General features: G+C 42.9%; 3 protein-coding genes across 16 annotated transcripts in view; 2 read left to right on the top strand and 1 right to left on the bottom strand.

The window, feature by feature from the left end:
- Window positions 1–22951, bottom strand: part of SPATA6L (spermatogenesis associated 6 like) — a 113960-nt gene that overhangs the window by 90574 nt on the left and 435 nt on the right. For 3 of the 14 annotated variants that reach the window (XR_009738007.1, XR_009738006.1, XM_061425383.1), the window contains exons 1-2: window positions 6533–6716; window positions 6306–6350 (exon numbers count right to left, since the gene is read on the bottom strand). The exons of 2 other annotated variants lie outside the window; for them this stretch is intronic. Coding sequence is in view for 9 of the 12 variants with exons in the window: in XM_061425383.1 (XP_061281367.1) it covers window positions 6306–6350; window positions 6533–6686 (199 nt within the window). In the remaining 3 variants the exon portion in view is untranslated. Of the gene's footprint in view, window positions 1–6305; window positions 6490–6532; window positions 6720–22314; window positions 22366–22951 lie in introns of those variants that run through there. 9 more of the 14 variants (XM_061425385.1, XM_061425384.1, XM_061425386.1 and 6 more) reach the window with 7 other exon arrangements.
- PLPP6 (phospholipid phosphatase 6) lies at window positions 44–3357 on the top strand. Its single transcript, XM_061425396.1, has one exon. The coding sequence runs from the start codon at window positions 222–224 to the stop codon at window positions 1089–1091; it is 870 nt and encodes a 289-aa protein (XP_061281380.1). The 5' UTR covers window positions 44–221; the 3' UTR covers window positions 1092–3357.
- On the top strand, window positions 4339–4758 carry LOC133252636 (small EDRK-rich factor 2-like). The gene has a single exon (XM_061425403.1). It carries the CDS (start codon window positions 4415–4417, stop codon window positions 4592–4594), a length of 180 nt encoding a protein of 59 aa, XP_061281387.1. The 5' UTR covers window positions 4339–4414; the 3' UTR covers window positions 4595–4758.

Raw genomic sequence — 22951 nt, 5'->3', positions numbered from 1 at the left:
AACTCTCACCTTCTCTCATAACACCACCCTCCCCTCCCCTCCCCTTGCGCAAACTGGAAAATCCACTTTCCTCCCACATCTCCGCCAGGTGTCACAATCGTTCTCTCCCTGGCTCCTCTCCCCGCCCCTCCAGGATGGCAGTGCGGAAGCGGAAGAGGCTGCAAGGCTGGGAATCTTCTTCTTAGGCCGGCCAGGTACTGTGGTCCGGGCCGCTCGCCGCGATGCAGAGCCCACGAAGGAACGCCGAGGGACGCCCGCTGGGCACCTGCGACCCCAGCAGCAGCGGCAGTCCGGCCCATGGCGGCGGCAGCAGGTTCGAGTTCCAGTCTCTGCTCAGCAGCCGCATGCCGGGCGCCGACCCCACCAGCGCCCGTCTCCGCGCGTCTGAGAGCCCAGTGCACCGCCGCGGTTCGTTCCCCTTGGCTGGGGCGGGCTCCTCTCAGGCGCTCCCGCCCCAGCTACCCGAGGAGGACCGCATAGATCTGAACCCGTCCTTCCTGGGCATCGCCCTGCGCTCCCTACTGGCCATCGACCTGTGGCTGTCCAAGAAGCTGGGGGTGTGCGCGGGGGAGAGCTCGTCCTGGGGCAGCATGAGGCCCCTTATGAAATTGCTGGAGATCTCGGGACACGGCATCCCCTGGCTGCTCGGCACCCTCTACTGCCTGTCCAGGAGCGACAGCTGGGCCGGGCGCGAGGTGCTGATGAACCTGCTCTTCGCCCTGCTGTTGGACCTGCTACTGGTGTCCCTCATCAAGGGGCTGGTCCGCAGGCGCCGCCCAGCCCACAACCAGATGGACATGTTTTTCACTATTTCGGTGGACAAGTACTCCTTCCCTTCAGGCCATACCACCAGAGCCGCCCTTGTGTCGCGCTTCATCCTGAACCACCTGGTGCTGGCCATCCCACTGAGGGTGCTGGTGGTACTCTGGGCCTTCATCTTGGGTCTCTCCAGGGTCATGCTGGGGCGGCACAATGTCACCGACGTGGCTTTTGGCTTTTTTCTTGGCTACATGCAGTACAGTATCGTGGACTATTGCTGGCTTTCACCGCGCACTGCTCCGGTCCTCTTTGTACTGTGGAACCAACCGTGACACCATCTCTTTCACTGTGGCACCAGGACATCTGAAGGTTTCCACCCGTGATGATACTGACATAAACCAGCAGTCATCATGTTTGCCCCTCTAAGGACATTTCAGGTTTCCTTTTGGGATTTCAAGTGACCTATCTTCTTAATTGGAGAAGGCAATGGCAATGGGTTGCTAGGCTAGAGCACAGTGGTGACCATTACTGATCACAGCCATATTACAGAAAGCAAAAAAAAAAATCCCTCTATTATATACTTATTAAATAACTCTTTATCGCTCCAGGAAAACTTTAAAGAAACCAAGTTGGAGTGATTATAATGTTGCTGCTTCTTAAAACTTGACATCAGAAAATTTTGTAATCCTGCAAGTCAAGATATCACCTGTAAATTGAACTTTGAAAAAAGGAAAGCAACTTCATTCTGTAAATATATACATGCAAATGAGCCACATCCTTATCCTTTTCCTGAGGCAGATTTTAAACAGTATTTTAAGAGTCTATGACATAGCATTAATCACTCAGCTGAGTCTGACTCTTTGTGACCCCATGGGCTGTAGCTCACCAGGCTCCTCGGTCCATGAGATTCTTCAGGCAAGAATACTGGAGTGGGTTGCCTTTTCCTACTCCAGGGTATCTTCCTGACACAGGGATCAAACCTGCGTCCCCTGCATGGATAGGCGGATTCTTTACCACTGCGCCACATGGGAAGCAGAGGTAGATTTTAAGAGCCTATGACATAGGTTTTTCTAATTTACTCTCTGACAATATGTTACTATAGTTGGGGAGAATTCTTCTTAATCCTGATTTTCTTGGCAAGCTTTTTTAGTTTTGTGTCTTCCATCTTCACAGATTGAGTAGTGGAAATGAGAGATTACAGTACATATATTTCTCTCCTTTTCCTCTACCTCCTCGAAGATCTTTAAATAGGTATTTCCCACTACCCTAATATTATCTTGCATTCAGAGAACAAGCCAAGAACTTACCTGAAGAAGAAATACTTAAAAGTGGGCATATCAACAGTGCTCATAGAAAGTAAAGATGGGCTTACTGCCTCAGGCTTAATTCTGTTGACAGCAAATAGCATGACAGGACAGGACAGAAAAGCGAAGTCACTGAGGAGGTCAGAGGAACTGAGTCTTGGAGGCAGGATCACCACATACTTTATCAGTGGACCAACATGGAAGGAGATGGGCCCTGCTGCCTACCATCTCTACTGAATAAAGAATAATGCTTCTTTATTGAGGTAAAAAAATGGAGAAATAACTTCTTTGCAATGTAAGAGCATAAGCTTTCAAATATATACCACACGGATGACCTTGTATATTAAAGCTTTTCATGTGGAATTCCATTTCTCTATATAAGCACACTTTAGGTAATAGTATTTAACTTGAAATTCATCAAGCAGAGCATACTGCTATACCAGGCATAAAGTATAACTCCAAGATTTTCTGTTTATATTGACTCTCACAATTAAAGTAGTTTATCCATGGTGCCTCCCCAATTCACAAAACCAAAGACCACCAAACACAGGGTGGACTCTGCTTATTATTCCTTGACTGGGAAAGACTGATGAGGGTGTATGCTTTAAATGCTGCTATGCCTGAAAATGTGAATATTTAAATTACCTATGGAATTGATGTCTTTAGATAATCTTAATAACCAATTATTTCATATTTAAAAATAGGATGATGGCATTTGATCTATCATATAGACATACATATAGGAATCTGGAGAATGGCTGTGACAGGTAGGTTCTGACTGGGTGGAAGTGTGAATTTTCCAGTGTTTGAGGAACACTGAAAAAGGAATAGCTACTCTTCAATATAGAAATTATGTGCATTCTCACAACATCCTGAACACAGCTACCTCTTCACTTCTTGAATCAGCCAAACTCTGACACTCTAGGTGGTTTCTTCTATTTTTAGCCTTAACAGAGATACTTTAACTGCAGCAATCTTCAGCCCAGATATTTGGAAAAAAATATTTCCTCTTGCAGGATCCACAGGTCTGAATAATGGGAGGTCAAAGTTAGGCTCACCTTATTCCTGATTATTTTTTTGTAATTCCCTATCTTGATTGCCAGGGCCTGAGTTTGCTGGTTTTTAAAGCACAGATCAATTCATTTGATTTTTTTGGGGGGGGTGGGGAGGTGGCGAGTATACTAAGTACTGCAGAGGAAAAAAAAAAAAAAAAAAACCTGATTCTACTGTTAATTAACTGTACATTGATGAATTCCTTTTAAAAGTCAAAATAAAATTAACCAGTAATGTTGAATGAAGTGAGATGAAAACTTAATTTTTTTGCCTTGATGAGGAGCAAGACTGATTTACCACTCAACTTCTCATGAATTCCTTCATCTTACTGAACAATTGTGAGAATTCACAACTGATATAGCACACTTGATATAGTCAGTCCTATTTGCTGTCAGCAGAGTGGGTCAAATCCAGGAAATTTCCATCTTTGTTTCAGAGCGGCACATAAGAGGAAATCACAGCACTTGTCACTTACATGGAGATCAGTCCTGGGTGTTCATTGGTAGGACTGATTTTGAAGCTGAAACTCCAATACTTTGGCCACCTGATGCGAAAAGCTGACTCATTTGAAAAGACCCTGATGCTGGGAAAGATTGAGGGCAGGAGGAGAAGGGGACGACAGAGGATGAGATGGTTGGACGGCATTACCGGCTCAATGGACATGGGTTTGGGTGAAACTCCGGGAGTTGGTGATGGACAGGGAGGCCTGGCCTGCTGTGGTTCATGGGGTCGCAAAGAGTCGGACACAACTGAGCGACTGAACTGAACTGAACCAGATTTTCCATGGTTGTAAACTGTTGATCTTGGGCTTATAATCATATCCAGTAGAATAGTCCCTTATAGCTTTCAGGGAAAACCACATGACAGTCTGTCACCAACTACAGGATTGGAAAATGGAAGCGTCGTGTCTGACTCTTTTCAACCCCATGGACAGCAGCATGCCAGGCTTCCCTATCCATCACGAACTCCCGGAGCCTGCTCAAACTCATGTCCATCGAGTTGGTGATGCCATCTAACCATCTCATCCTCTGTCATCCCCTTCTCCTCCTGGCTTCAATCTTTCCCAGCATCAGGGTCTTTTCCAGTGAGTCAGTTCTTCATATCAGGTGGCCAAAGTATTGGAGTTTCAGCTTCAGCATCAGTCCTTCTAATGAATATTCAGGACTTATTTCCTTTAGGACGGACTGATTGGATCTCCTTGCAGTCCAAGGGACTCTCAAGAGTCTTCTCCAGGGGCCTGTAACGTCGTACTGAACGAGGGGACGCGACGGAGGCAGGCCGGAGCCGTTGCCGTCGCCATGACCCGCGGTAACCAGCGCAAGCTCGCCCGCCAGAAGAATATGAAAAAGCAGAGCGACTCGGTTAAGGGAAAGTGCCGAGATGATGGGCTTTCTGCTGCCGCCCGCAAGCAGAGGGACTCGGAGATCATGCAGCAGAAGCAGAAAAAGGCAAACGAGAAGAAGGAGGAACCCAAGTAGCTTTGTGGCTTCGTGTCCAACCCTCTTGCCCTTGGCCTGTGTGCCTGGAGCCAGTCCCATCACGCTCGCGTTTTCTCCTGTAGTGCTCACAGGTCCCAGCACCGATGGCATTCCCTTTGCCCTGAGTCTGCAGCGGGTCCCTTTTGTGCTTCCTACCCCTCAGGTAGCCTCTCTCCCCCTGGGCCACTCCTGGGGGTGAGAGGGTTACCCCTTCGCAGTGTTTTTTATTCCTGTGGGGCTCACCCCAAAGTATTAAAAGTAGCTTTGTAATTCAAAAAAAAAAAAAAGGAGTCTTCTCCAACACAGTTCAAAAGCATCAATTCTTTGGTGCTCAGCTTTCTTTATAGTCCAACTCTCACATCCACACATGACTACTAAAAAAACCATAGCTTTGAGTATATGGACCTTTATCAGGAAAGTAATGTCTCTGCTTTTTAATATGCTGTCTAGGTTGACCATAGCTTTTCTTCCAAAGAGCAAGTGTCTTTTAATTTCATAGCTGCAGACACCATCTGCAGTGATTTTGGAGCCCAAGAAAAGAAAGTCTCTCACTGTTTCCATTGTTTCTCCATCTATTTGCCATGGAATGATGGGACCGGATGCCATGATCTTAGTTTTCTGAATGTTGAGTTTTAAGCCAAGTTTTTCACTTTCCTCTATCACTTTCATCAAGAGACTTTTTAGTTCCTCTTCACTTTCTGCCATAAGGGTGGTGTTATCTGCATATCTGAGGTTATTGATATTTCTCCCGGCAATCTTGATTCCAGCTTGTGTTTCATCCAGCCCAGCATTTCTCATGATGTACTCTGCACAGAAGTTAAATAAGCAGGGTGACAATATACAGTCTTGACGTACTCCTTTCCCAATTTGGAACCAGTCTGTTGTTCCATGTCCGGTTCTAATTGTTGCTTCTTGACCTGCATACAGATTTCTCAGGAGGCAGGTAAAGTGGTCCGGTATTTCCACCTCTTGAAGAATTTTCCACTGTTTGTTGTCATCTACACAGTCAAAGGCTTTGGCGTAATCAATAAAGCAGTAGATGTTTTTCTGGAACTCGCTTGCTTTTTCTATGATCCAATGGATGTTGGCAATTTGATAATAAAGAATGACTTATTTGATAGTAAGGAATGGTAATAACGCAATAAGGAATGACTGGCCCCAAAGAGGAAAAATGAAGTCACTCTGCCAGAGCACCTCACTTAAGCAGGATTCAGTGGATAATTATTAAACAGTTATTGATTTATTTCCTTTTTGGAATTAGCAAGCCAGAACTATCTGTAGGGGAAGTAGCTTAGAAAAATTTTGACTGGTTTATAGAGGTGGCAAATTATCAGGACATGATGGGGCTTTGTGAGAGTAAAATCTTCCCTGGTTATTTAAAGGAGGGGCTTTTTAATCTTCTCAGAAATCTGTATCCCAGAAAATAAAACCCTTCTTGGGACTTAATGCAAGGTTGTTTTAAATGAACAGAAAAATTTCACATAAAGCTAACACAGAAGTTAGCTTGGAGTGGGGAAGGGAGGGCAGTGGAAAGAGGCTGATCCGAATTAAAGGTTAGAAAGCCAGAAAGACCAATGTAAAAAATCTTAGGGACAGAGATTCAATTAATGGTGTGTGTGTGGCGAGGAGTGGTGAAAAAGACCGGGAGAAGGAACCCCGAGGAAAGAGTATGATTTGGGGCAAAGAGGGGACGTTCGTCGATCTCTCTTACCGCCCGGATCTGAAGTTCCACCACCACCTCCAAAGGCATAGTTCCCTACGTGGGTGAAAGGGCAGGAATGAAAAGATCCTTTTGTGCTGAGCCTTGGAGCGATTTTCTTAGTTTAACTCAATCCCTGGAGCAAATGTTCCCAGCAGTTTCCAAAGACCCCCACCCCCTTGTAACCCCATCAGCCCCCCGCCCCCAGCCCAGGTCCCTCCCACCAGGACGGATCTTACACAGCAGGAGCTGTAGCCCAGGCTTCCAGAAGGCTGAAGTGTCGCGTTGCCATGGACACTCAAACGCGCACCCTTCCGCCCTGGAATGCTCCAGAGGTCCCCGCGCAGGCGCGCGAGCCTCCAGAGCTCTACTTGGAAGTCCGTGTCCCAACATCAGCTTCCCAGACTGCACGCTGGCGGGAGGGCACGTCCCTGTGTACTGCCCCGGTCGCCTGATCAAGAGATGCCAAGAGTCGTAGTTTCCTTTCCGCCACTCTTTCATCAACTCTTTAGGGCCCCAATCACTAGGTTAAAATATTTACAGTGTCCGTTCTAAAAGTTGAATGTGATCATAGTTCCCTTATGATTTAAAGCGCTGCCTGTTTTTAGTAGCTACACGACTGAGCGACTTCACTTTCACTTTTCACTTTCATGCATTGGAGAAGGAAATGGCAACCCACTCCAGTATTCTTGCCTGGAGAATCCCAGGGACGAGGGAGCCTGGTGGGCTGCCGTCTATGGGGTCGCACAGAGTCGGACACGACTGAAGCAACTTAGAAGCAGCAGCAGCAGCATGACCCCCAAGCCCTGGAAATTCTGTAACAATTCCAATTAATATAGATTGGGCTTCCCTGGTGGCTCAGTGGTGAAGAATCTACCTGCAGTGCAAGAGAGGCAAGAGACGTGGGTTCGATCCCTAGGTTAGAACTATCCCCTGGCAAAGGAAGTAGCAACCCACTCCAATATTCTTCCCTAGAGAATCCCACAGACAGAGGAGCTTGGTGGGCTACAGTTCATGGGGTCACAGAGAGTCTGACACAACCAAGCACAGCATACAGCACACCAGAGGTACTCTCTTGCTTATGAAATGTTACCTCCTCATGTTTGGTTCAGAAAACATGGCCACCCACTGTCAATAAGAAATGAAACCCATGTTAACTGAAAATGCAAGGACAATTCTTAGAGAAGTTTAAAAGTTAGGTATCCTGTTTTAGTCACAATAGAAATATTTTTTCAGTCTCTCCGCTGTGGTTTAGTTAACTTAAAGCAAGCACTGAATTACATTATCTCCCAATCAGTAGTTACCATAGTTGCCAAAGCCAGGGTTACACTGTAAAAACCATCAGAGGTAGAAGGCAAGGCAAAGTTCTTAACCAGAAGAGGAAAAAGCATTTTTTTCCTATTCACTGTATTTAAGACAAAAAAAGAAGGAAAAGAGGAGGGAGTGGCTGCTTCTAGCCAGTCAAAAAAAAATCTGGGAGGGTCAATACTCTCTCTAAAAAGCAAACAACAAAATGTATTGGAATTAGTCATTTATTACTAATATCTTACATTAGAGATTTACACAAATAGTAGAAATTTGAGTGTATAAAGATAACCTCAGACAAGAATTCAGTATTCATTTTGGTAACCAGAATGCCTTTCCCTAGGGAAAAACTCACGAAAATGTATTGTGTCCGTATCCAGTCCTCAATGATCTGTCTGTCTGCATATGGAGAGGCACACCAGGGGGTACTTACAATATCTAGAGCACTGATTTGTCAGCTCACAACAGCTTGCTAGCACCCTTACTAATGCAGTTATATACAGGGGACAGGACCTGCCTTGACCCTCACAAGTACATCATCAACACCAATGCTAAGATATCAAGGAGACTGACAAACAAAACCTGAATATTAAATACATACATGGCTAGACATATTAGAAGGGAGGAATCAATCTTTCTTTCTTGAGAAAAATGCTAGGGTTGTGTATGGTAATTAAATTCACCCCCACAATAACTTTTTGAAGGAAGTATTATCCTTATTTACAGATGCAGAATCTGAGGCCAGACAGCCATTTGTCCAACATCACGCAGTTGAAGGGAGGGAGGCACCCTTGAACCCAGGCGTGCCCTACCATGTCACTGCCCTTGCAACAATCTATTGATCCCAAGACACAATGTTCCATTCTATGCTCTTCCTAGCCCTTAACTGGACTCTTCTCGCTTAACTGAACTCTCCTTGATAAAACTGAAACCTCCTTGCTTGGCTCCTCCTTGCACAGCCCTTTTCTGGTTTCCCTCCAACTCTGTGGCCATTTTTCCTGTGTCTCTATTCATCCTTCTCTCCCAAGCTAAGCAGTGTTTCTGGTTCTTTCTTTTCCTCACTCTGTATTCTTTACCAAGGGTATCATCCGATGTAGGTATGGATTACCAAATGTACACAGATTTATACATCCCACCCAAGCTTCTCTTATGTTCTTCCAGACAAGGTGGAATCTATTACATATATATATGTGTGTAATACATATTACACATACTACATGTAACACATATTACATATATATGTATGTGTGTATATGTATGTGTATGTATGTGTGTATATATGTATGTTTTTGTTTCTCAGTCGCTAAGTCGTCTCCGACTCTTTGCAATCCCATGGACTGCAGCACACTAAGCTACCCTGTCCTTCACAATGTTTTAGAGTTTGCTCTTCCTTTGTGTGTGTGTATGTGTGTATATATAAGGAAATGGCAACCCACTCCAGTATTCTTGCCTGGAGAATCCCATGGACAGAGGAGCCTAGCAGGCTACAGTCCAGAGGATCTCAAGAGTTGGACACAATTTATCAACTAAACCACCTTTTTGGCAACTGCACCAACAGCAATTTTCATTTGTTCCTGTGATTGTTGATTACTATTTGTCTCTGTGAACTGTCAGCTCTGCATGGCTAAGAGTTTATATCCTAAATACCTAACATAGTAGATGCTCAATAATGATCCTGATCAGATGTTAAGTACAGAGACGGTCAAGCCAGTCTATAGGGTTGAAAGTACATGTATAACAGGAGAGCCCACCACTACAGTGCAAACTAAATATGCAAAATGGGAAAGGACTGAGCACAGCTTCTTGTGCTAATCTGCCTCAGGGGTATTTAATGAACTGACAGGAAATATTTATACTCTGTTCATTTTCCCCACCACAGTTACTTGAGGCACTCAGCTACCAGAGAGATGCGTAAGTTGCTACATACACAATGCCTCTGGCACATATGGCCACCTCCACTTGGAGACCAGGCAAAACCATTGGATTGTCACCACTTACAGAGACTGGCTTTTACTAGCTGCGTAGGCACCTGTGTAGGTGGCAGAACTGAACAACTCTTATTCCCAGAGTGTTTCTGCAGTGCATTCTGGTCAGCAGTGAAAACAGCATTGCAGAAATGACACATCAGTAATACATCCTACTCATATTGTGGCCACTGCCAAGAAAATGGTGCATGCCCCAGAGGGGAATTTTCCAAAGAGTTCATTTCAATGATCAAGGAAGAAAAGTATGAGAGAGAATTATAGCTGAGATTTTCCTTTTATCTAAAATAATTTAACTATAGGACACTAAATTGTAAATATTTCTTTTCAAATAGTGTAGGAAGGAGAATTAATATGAGGGAAGGAAACCGGTTTTTAAAAAGGTAAATACTAATGGCAGGAATGTCTGAAAATACATTCATATATTGTTACTGGTGCTGCTGCTGTAGGAGTGTAAATACATAAAGTGTATTAATTTCCTATGACTACTAAAAGAAACCACCACAACTTCATGACTTACAACAAGAAAAATGTATACTTTTTCATTTCATGTGTCAGAAATCCAACACAGAGCTTTAAAAGCAAAATGTGAGGGCTTCATTCCTTGCCTTTTCAAGGCGGCTGCCTTCATTCCTTGACTCATAGCTCCCTTCCTTCATCTTCAAAGTGAGCAACATTGAACCAAGTCCTTTTTATCCTACCATCTTTCTGGTTCCACTTTTAAGGACCTTTGCAACAATACAGGACCCACTATATAATCAAGGTCAATTTCCAAATTTTGAGGTCAGCATATTAGAAATCTTAATTCCATCTGCAAGTTGATCTGTCATGGAAGGTAACAATATTCCCAGGTTTCAGGGATTAGGACATGGATATCTTTGGGGCCATTATTCTATCACATATAACTTCTCTGGAAAGCAATTTGTTAATATCTATCAAAATATTTTACTTGACTCAGGAATCCTACTGCTATTAATAGGAATACATATATATGGGTATACATTCACAAGTATACAAAACATATGCTGCAACACTATTTGTAGTTAAAAAATACTGGAAACCATATAGAGGTTCATTAAGTATGGTCAATTAAATCAACTGTGGTTAAGCCTCAGTGGTGGCAGCACGGCACAGGAGCAGCTGAGAGGAGATACCCCATGTGCAAGGTCATGAGCGGCAGCCGAGAGGAGATAACCCACATCCAAATTCAGGAGCGGAGGCCATCAGGAGATACCCTGCCGGGGTCCAGCCCCGGCTGATCCAGGGTATTCGAAGGAGAGACGGCATAGGCGAGGATCAGGAAACAATTGCTTAATTAAATGTTAATTAAGGATATAAAGAGTAATAGAATGAGGATAGCTCAGTGAGGAAATTCAGTGGAGAAAAGAGGCTGAATAATTCAGCCAGAAGGTAAGAGAAAGAACGACATGGTGAGACCAAGTTTCGGTGAACAAGGCCCACGCTTTATTTTCCAAAGTAGTTTTTATACCTTAAGTTATGCATAGAGGATAATGGGGGAAGGGGTAGAGTCATGCAGCAAGCCAGGCTTTCTTCCTGCAAACTTATCATATGCAAAAGCTTAGGTGATTTGCATCATCTTCTGGCCCGGGGGCCTGTTAACATTTTAAGACCCTTTCTTCAGAAAACTTATTTTTCTCTAAAGGTGATTGGTCAGGAGCCACCCTCCAAAAGCATTAGATAAAGTTGCATTCCTACAGAGCAAAAGTGTGGTGGGCTATAACAAGAAAAAGAATTAACTCAAGGGTCCCAGGTTACAAACATTAAAGCTACTACTTACACCAATTATATTAATCAATACACTGCCAGGGACACAGCAGGTAAGGGATATGGAAACTTGGCAGCAAACATTGGCCCAACAAGTGAAAATCCCTTCACCAATACAATTTCTAATCAATCTTTTAACTACTCAAAAGAATCTGTGTTTAGACAGTTTAGAACATCTCCTGCCTCTCACAGTTGGGAGGCTCTGAACAATCACATGTGGCCAGAAAAACCTATTCAGGCAGGCTAGAGGATTTCCAAAGGAGTTTGTAGGTTGAAACACTGTCACACCCAGGAATTATTAACTGGAACTTTAAGCTAACTCTTTTTTCAGAGAGAGGTAGTGGGGGACAGCCCCCCGTAAAGTCAGAGGTGTAGATGAAAGCACAAAGCAGAAAGTAGGCAGACTCTGGTTTTGGGGCTAGATGCTCGAGAATTTCCAGGGGGACTCCTGAAGCTCGATCCCACCTTTGCGTATGCCGAGCCTCCTTCCTCATGACCTTTGTCATGGGCGGAGTTCCTCACACTGGCTCCCGGCAGTGATAGAATTCCAGTTGAGTTATTCCAGATCCTGAAAGATGATGCTGTGGAAAGTGCTGCACTCAATATGCAATATGCAATATGCACTCAATATGCAATATGCCGGCTCCCGGCAATACCCCAAGTCCAAGGTCAGGAGCAGCGGCTTGCTGGAGCAGCCATGAAGAGAAACCCCATGTCCAAGGTAAGAGAAACCCAAGTAAGACAGTAGGCGCTGAGAGAGGGCATCAGAGGGCAGACAGACTGAAACCACAATCACAGCCAACTAGCCATCTGATCACACGGACCACAGCCTTGTCTAATTCAGTGAAACTAAGCCATGCTGTGTGGGGCCACCCAAGACCGACGGGTCATGGTAGAGAGGTCTGACAGAATGTGGTCCACTGGAGAAGGGAATGGCAAGTCACTTCAGTATTCTTGCCTTGACAACCCCATGAACAGTATGAAAAGGCAAAAAGATACAACACTGAAAGATGAACTCCCCAGGTCCGTAGGTGCCCAATATGCTACTGGAGATCAGTGGAGAAATAACTCCAGAAAAGAATGAAAAGAAAGAGCCAAAGCAAAAACAGCACCCAGTTGTGGATGTGACTGGTGATAAAAGCAAGGTCCGATGCTGTAAAGAGCAATATTGCATAGGAACCTGGAATGTTAGGTCCATGAATCAAGGCAAATTGGAAGTGGTCAAACAGGAGATGGCAAGAGTGAACATCAACATTCTAGGAATCAGAGAACTAAGATGGACTGGAATGGGTGAATTTAACTCAGATGACCGTTATATCTACTACTGTGGGCAAGAATCCCTTAGAAGAAATGGAGTAGCCATCATAGTCAACAAAAGAGTCCAAAATGCAGTACTTGGATACAATCTCAAAAACGACAGAATGATCTCTGTTCATTTTCAAGGAAAACCATTCAATATCACAGTAATCCAAGTCTATGTCCTGACCAGTAATGCTGAAGAAGCTGAAGTTGAACAGTTCTATGAAGACCTACAAGACCTTTTAGAGCTAACACCCAAAAAAGATGTCCCTTTCATTATAGGGGCTGCTGCTGCTGTTAAGTTACTTCAGTCATGTCCGACTCTGTGCGACCCCACAGTCGGAAGCCCACCAGGCTCTGCCATCCCTGGGATTCTCCAGGCAAGAACACTGGAGTGGGTTGCCAATTTTCTTCTCCAATGCATGAAAGTGAAAAGTGAAAGCAAAGTCGCTCAGTGTGTCAGTCACAGTCAGTCACGAAGTGTCTGACTCTTCGTGACCCCATGGACTACAGCCTACCAGGCTCCTCCATCCATGGAATTTTCCAGGCAAGAGTACTGGAGTGGGTTACCATTGCCTTCTCCGTCATTATAGGGGATTGGAATGCAAAAGTAGGAAGTCAAGAAACACCTGGAGTAACAGGCAAATTGGGCCTTGGAGTATGGAATGAAGCAGGGCAAAGGCTAATAGAGTTTTGCAAAGAGAACGCTCTGGTCATAGCAAACACCCTCTTCCAACAACAGAAGAGAAGACTCTATACATGGACATCACCAGATGGTCAACACCGAAATCACATTGATTATATTCTTTGCAGCCAAAGATGGAGAAGCTCTATACAGTCAGCAAAAACAAGACCAGGAGCTGACTGTGGCTCAGACGATGAACTCCTTATTGCCAAATTCAGACTTAAATTGAAGAAAGTAGGGAAAACCACTAGACCATTCAGGTATGACCTAAATCAAATCCCTTATGATTACACAGTGGAAGTGAGAAATAGATTTAAGGGACTAGATCTGATAGATAGAGTGCCTGATGAACTATGGACAGAGGTTCATGACAGTACAGGAGACAAGGATCAAGACCATCCCCAAGAAAAAGAAATGCAGAAAAGCAAAATGGCTGTCTGAGGAGGCCTTACAAATAGCTGTGAAAACACGAGAAGCGAAAAGCAAAGGAGAAAAGGAAAGATATAAACATCTGAATGCAGAGTTCCAAAGAATAGCAAGGAGAGATAAGAAAGCCTTCCTCAGCGATCAATGCAAAGAAACAGAGGAAAACAATAGAATGGGAAAGACTAGAGATCTCATCAGAAAATTAGAGATACCAAGGGAATATTTCATGCAAATATGGGCACAATAAAGGACACAAATGGTATGGACCTAACAGAAGCAGAAGATATTAAGAAGAGGTGGCAAGGATACATAGAAGAACTGTACAAAAAGATCTTCATGACCCAGATAATCACGGTGGTATGATCACTCACCTAGAGCCAGACATCCTGGAATGGGAAGCCAAGTGGGCCTTAGGAAGCACCACTACAAACAAAGCTAGTGGAGGTGATGGAATTCCAGTTGAGCTATTTCAAATCTTAAAAGATGATGCTGTGAAAGTGCTGCACTCAATATGCCAGCAAATTTGGAAAATTCAGCAGGGGCCACAGGACTGGAAAAGGTCAGTTTTCATTCCAATCCCAAAGAAAGGCAATGCCAGAGAATGCTCAAACTACTGCATAATTGCACTCATCTCACACGCTAGTGAAGTAATGCTCAAAATTCTCCAAGCCAGGCTTCAGCAATACATGAACCGTGAACTTCCTGATGTTCAAGTTGGTTTTAGAAAAGGCAGAGGAACCAGATATCAAATTGCCAACATCCACTGGATCATGGAAAAAGCAAGAGAGTTCCAGAAAAACATATTATTTCTGCTTTATTGACTATCCCAAAGCCTTTGACTGTGTGGATCACAGTAAACTGTGGAAAATTCTGAAAGAGATGGGAATACCAGACCACCTGACCTGTCTCTTGAAAAACCTGTATGCAGGTCAGGAAGCAACAGTTAGAAATGGACATGGAACAACAGACTGGTTCCAAATAGGGAAAGGAGTACATCAAGGCTGTATATTGTCACCCCGCTTGTTTAACTTATATGCAGAGTACATCATGAGAAACACTGGGCTGGAAGAAGCACAAACTGGAATCAAGTCTGCTGGGAGAAATATCAATAACCTCAGATATGCAGATGACACCACCCTTATGGCAGAAAGTGAAGAAGGACTAAAGAGCTCTTGATGAGAGTGAAAGAGGAGAGTGAAAAAATTGGCTTAAAGCTCAACATTCAGAAAACGAAGATCATGGCATCTGGTCCCATCACTTCATGGGAAATAGATGGGGAAACAGTGGAAACAGTGGCTGACTTTATTTTTCTAGGCTCCAAAATCACTGCAGATGATGATTGAAGCCTTGAAATGAAAAGACACTTACTCCTTGGAAGGAAAGTTATGACCAATTTAGACAGCATATTAAAAAGCAGAGACATTACTTTGTCAACAAAGGTCTGTCTAGTCAAGGCCTATGGTTTTTCCAGTGGTCATGTATGGATGTGAGAGTTGGACTATAAAGAGGGCTGAGCGCAGAAAAACTGATGCTTTCGAACTGTGGTGTTGGAGAAGACTCTTGAGAGTCACTTGGACTGCAAGGAGATCCAACCAGTCCATCCTAAAGGAGATCAGTCCTGGGTGTTCATTGGAAGGACTGATGTTGAAGCTGAATCCAATACTTTGGCCACTTGATGCAAAGAGCTGACTCATTAGAAAAGACCCTAATGCTGGGAAAGATTGAGGGCAGGAGAAGAAGGGGACAACAGAGGATGAGATGGTTGGATGGCATCACCGACTCAATGGACATGAGTTTGGGTAAACTCTGGGAGTTGGTGATGGACAGGGAGGCCTGGCATGATGTGGTTCATGGGGTCGCAAAGAGTCAGACACGACTGTGTGACTGAACTGACTGATGGTTAAGCGTCAAGATGGAACAGTATGTATGTGAAAATAATAAAGCAAACCTGCAAGTCCCAGCAGTAAAAACTCTAACATATAAGACTAAGAGGGGAAAAAAAAAAGCATGGAACAAAAATGTGTAAAGTGTGCTGCCATTTGGAAGACATAGAGAATATGATGTGTACATATGTGTTAAGAATATTTCTGAAAGGAAAATCTAGCAACTACTAATGGTGGTTGTCTCTGGGAAAGAACCTAGAATATAGAGATAGAAAATTCACTTTTCATTGAATAGCCTAAGGTACTTTTCAAATAATTTTGCAAAATATTTGCATTATCTAGTCTGAAAAGGAAACAAAGTAAAACAAGTAGAGGGCCCTCTCTGGTGGATCAGTGGTAAAGAATCCGCCTGCCAAAGCAGGAGACAGGGGTTGAACCCCAGGTCGGGGAAGATCCCGCATGCCATGCAGCAACTAATACGCCCATGTGCCACAATTACTGAGCCTGTGCTCTAGAGCCCAGGAGCTGCAACTACTGAAGCCTGCGTACTCCAGAGCTTGTGCTCTGCAACGAGAAGCTACTGCAGTGAGAAGCCCACACCCTGAAACAGAATAGCCCCTACTTACCACAACTAGAGAAAAGTCCACGCAGCAACAAAGACCCAGCATAGCCATAATAAATAAATAAACAAGTAGAAAATATAAAGCAACAGAAAGGATAAATATGGGATAATAGGAAGGACCAGGAGCTGGCTTCTTCAGCACTGGGGCTCCATCTTGTATACTGCATGCTGTGAGAATACACACGCAAGTGTGTCTGCTTTTGCTTCCAGGGTACCTTACCCTGTGATCCCTGGCTGTCTCAGGGATTCTAAAGCCCCTGAAATGATAAGCAACTTTTTATGTACATGCATAGTTGCATTTTCTGGGAAATGACCCTGTAATTGTCACTGGGCCACCCATGTTATCTGATAAACAGCAGATAAGGAAAGTGGAGCTCTTCTCTCCATCACATTCATGCCCACTTATTAGAGCCAGTTGTCTCTACAAGGGCAGTGTATTTAATAAAAAGTGAGAAAGACCTTCAGTGTCCTGTCCTAGGCCATTAGTTTATGTCTGGACTCAGACAACATTTGTTAGACTCTAGAATCTTTTATTGGAGAAAGCAATGGCAACCCATTCCAGTGTTCTTGTCTAGAGAATCCCAGGGATGGCAAGCCTGGTGGGCTGCCATCTCTGGGGTCGCACAGAGTCGACACAACTGAAGCGACTTAGCAGCAGTAGCATCAGAATCTTTTATGCCAGTGAATTCTTCATTAGCCAATGTGAATAATACCAGCAAATTGAGTTTCCAAAGTGAGTTGTTCATTAGGATTTGTGAGAAATGCCTTCAAGGCAGGGGGTGGGAGAGGGGAGGAACCTCAAGAACCTAAAACAATCTGGATTATTTCAGCAATAACACAATGCCAGATTACTGATTTTTTTTTTTTAAGTGCAGGCCCAGCTTCAAGATTCAGGAAATAATTTTTGTTTTAATGTTGCTCCTTCTTCAAGGAATTTCTCTGAAATATTTTTAACAGTTTCTTACAGTCTGATATATACATGAGAAAAGTTTACCTTTCTGGCTTTTACTATAAATATATAAAAGAGCTCAATGAGCTATGTTGGGCTCTTTCCTTGGTTCTCATAAACTGCATAAAGATGAAGCTTATACATACATATATTATAAAAATCTTAAAATCACATCCTTTGGGGGAACTTCATATTAAGAGGGATCAGGCTGTCACCATATGAACCCAATGATCAATCTTAACCTCACTAAAGGTGACATCACATGTCTTCTTCCTATGTGATTCATAGGAAGCACTTTTGACAAGAAAGGTGAAGTTGAATACAATTAAGACTCCAGAGCTGCAGGACATAGTAAGGTAGCCACATATGGCTATTTAAATTAACTAAAACTAAATAAAAATTAAAATTCATTTCCTTACTCACACTAGTCCCCTCTAAAGTGCTCAATAGCCACAATGGCGAGTGGCTACTATATTGGATAGTGCAAGTAGAATATTCCTATAATCACAGAAACTTCTATTGAGCAGTGTTGCTCTAGAGCTAACTTCACTTCACAGAGGATAGAGAATCATGTTAATGACATCACAAGAAAGCAAAACATGTATCCAGTATGTGAAACATCCCATAAGACAACTAACCCAGTTAACCTGCAACAAGTCAACAATATTAAAAAAAAAAAAAAAGAAGAAGAAGTTGGGAGGAGAAATGCTCTAGATTAAAAGATACAAGCTCTGACAACCAAATGCAATATGTGGACTCTGTTGGAACACTGTTTAGACAAATCAACTTAAATCGAATATTTAACACTTTGGGGGAAATTTAACTATGGCTATAATACCAAGAAATTAATTAATCAAAATTAATTTTGATAGGTATGATAATGTCCCTTTGTTTATGGAAGCCAAATATCAACACTGTTTAGAGATGAATATTAAAGTATGTAGCAGAAAAGATCTCATGTCTAAGGCTTTGTTTCCAACTGCTACTGCTGCTAAGTCGCTTCAGTCGTGTCCGACTCTTAGCGACCCCATGGACTGCAGCCTACCAGGCTCCTCTGTCCATGGGATTTTCCAGGCAAGAGTACTGGAGTGGGGTGCCATTGCCTTCTCCTTTGTTTCCAAATACTCCCACAAATGAATAAAATGAACAAAGGAAATGTAGCAAAATATTGATAATTGTTAACCCAGTGAAGGATATAAGGAATATACTATAATTCTATACTTTTGTGTACTTAAAAATATTCTTAGTAACAATTTAAAAATCTTTAACACATACTTAAATAGGAAAAGTAATCATATCTTTATGTAACTTTCATTGTCTTAATATAGCCCATGTAACTTTCACTGTCTTAATATAGCCCATCAAAAGAGGATTCTTGGTGGCATCACTATGAATTCCCTCCAACAGAAGTCTTGCTGTTGGTCACTAAATCTGTCTGACTCTTTTGCAACCCCATGGACTGCAGCCCACCAGGCTCCTCTGTCCATGGCATTTCTCAGGCTAGAATACTGGGGAGTGGGTTGCCATTTCCTTCTCCAGGGAGATCTTCCCAATTCAGGGATCAAACCTGTGTCTCCTGCACTGCCAGGCAGATTATTTACCAATAAGCCACCAGGGAAGCCCAACAGAAGTCTTACATAAACTCAAAGAGAAAACATGGTGGATCTATTTGCCTTAATTTCAGATAACATAAGAAAATTATTGTGGTGTGTAGTACTTTATAAGTGATTTAAAACAGAAGTAATGCATTAAAAAGAACCATAGTCTCTGCATGAATTGCCAAAAGAGAGGGTGGCAATTTGAGCAGTTCTTTAAGCATCAGTTCAGTTCACTTCAGTTCAGTCGCTCAGTCGTGTCCGACTCTTTGCAACCCCGTGAATCGCAGAACACCAGGCCTCCCTGTCCATCACCAACTCCCAGAGTTCACCCAGACCCACGTCCATCAAGTCAGTGATGCCATCCAGCCATCTCATCCTCTGTCGTCCCCTCTCCTCCTGCCCCCAATCCCTCCCAGCATCAGAGTCTTTTCCAATGAGTCAACTCTTCACATGAGGTGGCCAAAGTACTGCAGTTTCAGCTTTAGCACCATTCCTTCCAAAGAAATCCCAGGGCTGATCTCCTTCAGAATGGACTGGTTGGATCTCCTTGCAGTCCCAGGGACTCTCAAGAGTCTTCTCCAACACCACAGTTCAAACGTATCAATTCTTCAGCGCTCAGCCTTCTTCACAGTCCAACTCTCACATCCATACATGACCACAGGAAAAACCATAGCCTTGACTAGACGGACCTTTGTTGGCAAAGTAATGTCTCTGCTTTTCAATATGCTATCTAGGTTGGTCATAACTTTCCTTCCAAGGAGTAAGAGTCTTTTAATTTCATGGCTGCAGTCACCATCTGCAGTGATTTTGGAGCCCCAAAAATAAAGTCTGACACTGTTTCCACTGTTTCCCCATTTATTTCTCATGAAGTGATGGGACCGGATGATCTTAGTTTTCTGAATGTTGAGCTTTAAGCCAACTTTTTCACTCTCCACTTTCACTTTCATCAAGAGGCTTTTTAGTTCCTCTTCACTATCTGCCATAGGGTGGTGTCATCTACATATCTGAGGTTATTGATATTTCTCCCAGCAATCTTTAAGCATACATACTTCTTAAGAATTTCTCCCAAGAATCAGGAATGCTTCTAGAGAAGGAACTAAATTGCAGTTGAACAGCTTTTAACAATCTTGAAGTCATTTGGGATCTGGACTTACATGAGCTCTACTTCACAAACTTTTATCAGAGTTCATGAGTCAAAGTCATATCACTCTCGGCTTCTGCTTTGACTGACTGGAATTTGTAGGCTCAATACTTACTTAATGATACCATACAAAACCTTCCACAAGGACTGCCCTTGGGCATTCTGGACTACATATATAATCTATATTTTTCCATTGTAAAGTAATTTCTATTCAGGAAAAATTAATTTGCTCCTTTGAGTTTCATCTGGATAGTTCTATGTCCATGGAAGTAACAGGCTAATTATGACCAAAAGCAATTTCCAAGGAATTATATTATCCAATATAAGAAAGCAGAAAAGAGTCTGGTTTAGTTCCAAGAATTGTAAAAAGTATCCACTGTACTTCAGCACAAGATTTAGGCCCCAAATTCAGCCATGGCTAAGATGAGGCTACTTATATCCACCCTATCTTCTCCTATCAAAACATAATTCTTCCCATTCTACCCTCTTTTACCTGTGTGTAATCCTACACCTTTCTTTTCATACTTGTTTCATTTGTTCCCTATTCATCCATCCCGCACACATTATTGAGTACCTATTATGTGCTAGGTACCATTCTGGACAATGGAGGTACAAGAGTGAACAAGAAACAATCTATGCCCTTGAGGACCTAACTTTCTAGTCAGGTACAAAGTGAAAGTGAAAGTCATTTAGTCATATTCAACTCTTTTTGGCCCCATGGACTATACAGTCCATGGAATTCTACAGGCCAGAATACTGGAGTGGGTAGCCTTTCCCATCTCCAGCGGATCTTCCCAACCAAGAGATTGAACCCAGGTCTCCCATATTGCAGGCAGATTCTTTACCAGCTGAGCCACCAGGGAAGCCCAAGAATACTGGAGTAGGTAGCCTATCCCTTCTCCAGCAGATCTTTCCAACCCAGGAATCGAACCAGGGTCTCCTGCATTGCAGGCAGATTCTTTACCAGCTGAGCTACTAGTCGGGTAAGAAATAAAATAGATACGTGAATACAGGTAAGATAATAACAGTGTGATAAATACTAGGGAGGAAATGCCAAGTTAGGGGTAAGATAAAAAGTTACAGGTTAGAGGGAATAAGAACCTAATTGCAACTCAGTGGACAGGTCAGCCTAAGGGTATGACAATTGATCTAAGATCTAAAAAGAAAAGCACACTAACAAGACTTTTAAAGAGCAAAGATACTCCAGCAAAGGGAACACCACATGTGGAAGGCCAGGAGTCAGGAAAGAAATTGATACATTTGAGGAACTGAAAGGCCAGTGAGCATACTAAGAGAAACTTGGACAAGGGGTTCAGTTCAGTTGCTCAATCGTGTCGGACTCTTTGCGACCCCATGAATTGCAAGCCAGGCCTCCCTGTCCATCACCAACTCCCAGAGTTCACCCAAACTCATGTCCATCAAGTCAGTGATGCCATCCAGCCATCTCATCCTCTGTCGTCCCCTTCTCCTCCTGCCCCCAATCCCTCCCAGCATCAGAGTCTTTTCCAATGAGTCAACTCTTCGCATGAGGTGGCCAAACTATTGGAGTTTCAGCTAGGCAGGGGATAGAGGAAGTTAAGAAATGACACTCAAGAGTTAGGCTAGCACTAAACAGGGTTAGTGTTGTGGAAGACAATGTGAATGCCTCCCTAAGAGCCATAAGCTCTTTTTATTTGCCAATGGAACCCCAGTTTTTCATGGGTGGTGATGCATCTAGCTCCAGGGAATGAATCACAATTTATTTAAGACAGTTCTGGCCAATGATATATAAGGGTAAGTCACTGAAAGTTTTTCCAGTAATAAAAAGTCACAAGTGAGTGAAGCTGTTTTCTTCTCTCCCTTTGTACTTTAGGTGCTATAATGTTTTTTCCTAGGCGTTCACTCCTAAACTCGGAAGGTTTAGTCACAGTGCTCCTCAACTTTCATTCGTAATTATTAAGGTATAACATATATTCATTGGAAAATACTGGAGCAGCATAGTACAGGAAAGCTAAAAGTAGAAAGTAAAGATGCTCAGTGACTTCCTTGGCAGTCCACTGGATAAAACTCCTAAGGCAAATTTCCCCAGGTGAGATCCTTGGTCTGAGAACTAAGATCCCACATATTGCTGAAGCAATATTTTGGCCCTGCCAAAATTTTTTAACTTTTTTTTAAAAAGTAAAGATTCTCAGAAACTTTCCTCCCCACCCCTACCCACCAGGAGTAATCATTAATAACTCTTGTTTATCCTCTAGGAACTTTCTATCACACGTGTACACACAAATTGTTTTTACACAAACTGAATTATTGTGTCTTGACAGATACGTATAGCTATATACATCTAAGAAAGTTGCCTTTTGTACTCACATTTTGGAGCTATTTCTATACCAGCACATTTATATATACTTCCTTTTGTTCCTTGCCACCAAAAAAAGAAAAAAGCTATAATAAACACCTTTGTGGATATATCACTGGTTACTGGTACAAAAATAATTGTTGGATAGTTTCCCGGTAATTAAACTGCCAAATCAAAGCATTTAAACCTCTGATACTGTCAAATTACCCCTCAGAAAGGTTACACACGTGATATTCTAACATTTCCTCACATCTTGTCTACATCCAGTGTTAACAAACTTCAAAAGATTGAAAACATGGCGTCTGGTTATTTTTATTTGGGTCTTCAATTATTTTGGGGGTCTCTAATTATTATTAAGTAGGACAACAATGCTTGATTGTTAAACCCGCAAAAGTTTTTCAAGTAATATATGCTGAGGTGACCCCACCTCTTCCCCTTAAAATTTAATTGTGACCTTAGGCATGCAGGGTCTAAGGGGACCCATGCCTCAAAAAAGGGGATAATGGGAGCACAAAGCTTTACGGTTAAACGGAATCTAGAAATAAAACGAATCCCTCTCTACACATTCGTTATTAGTGGTACTCATTATTAGCGGTATTTTTTAAGCCCCTCAGTATTTTATCTTTGGCATACTCCTCCTCCCTGCCA

This window comes from Bos javanicus, chromosome 8, assembly GCF_032452875.1.
Source record: "Bos javanicus breed banteng chromosome 8, ARS-OSU_banteng_1.0, whole genome shotgun sequence".
Classification (NCBI taxonomy): domain Eukaryota; kingdom Metazoa; phylum Chordata; class Mammalia; order Artiodactyla; family Bovidae; genus Bos; species Bos javanicus.
This window is presented reverse-complemented; position numbering and strand designations above follow the sequence as displayed.

Coding starts and splice junctions, on each gene's coding strand:
- LOC133252636 (XM_061425403.1), top strand. CDS start 4,415: ATGACCCGCGGTAACCAGCGCAAGCTCGCCCGCCAGAAGAATATGAAA.
- PLPP6 (XM_061425396.1), top strand. CDS start 222: ATGCAGAGCCCACGAAGGAACGCCGAGGGACGCCCGCTGGGCACCTGC.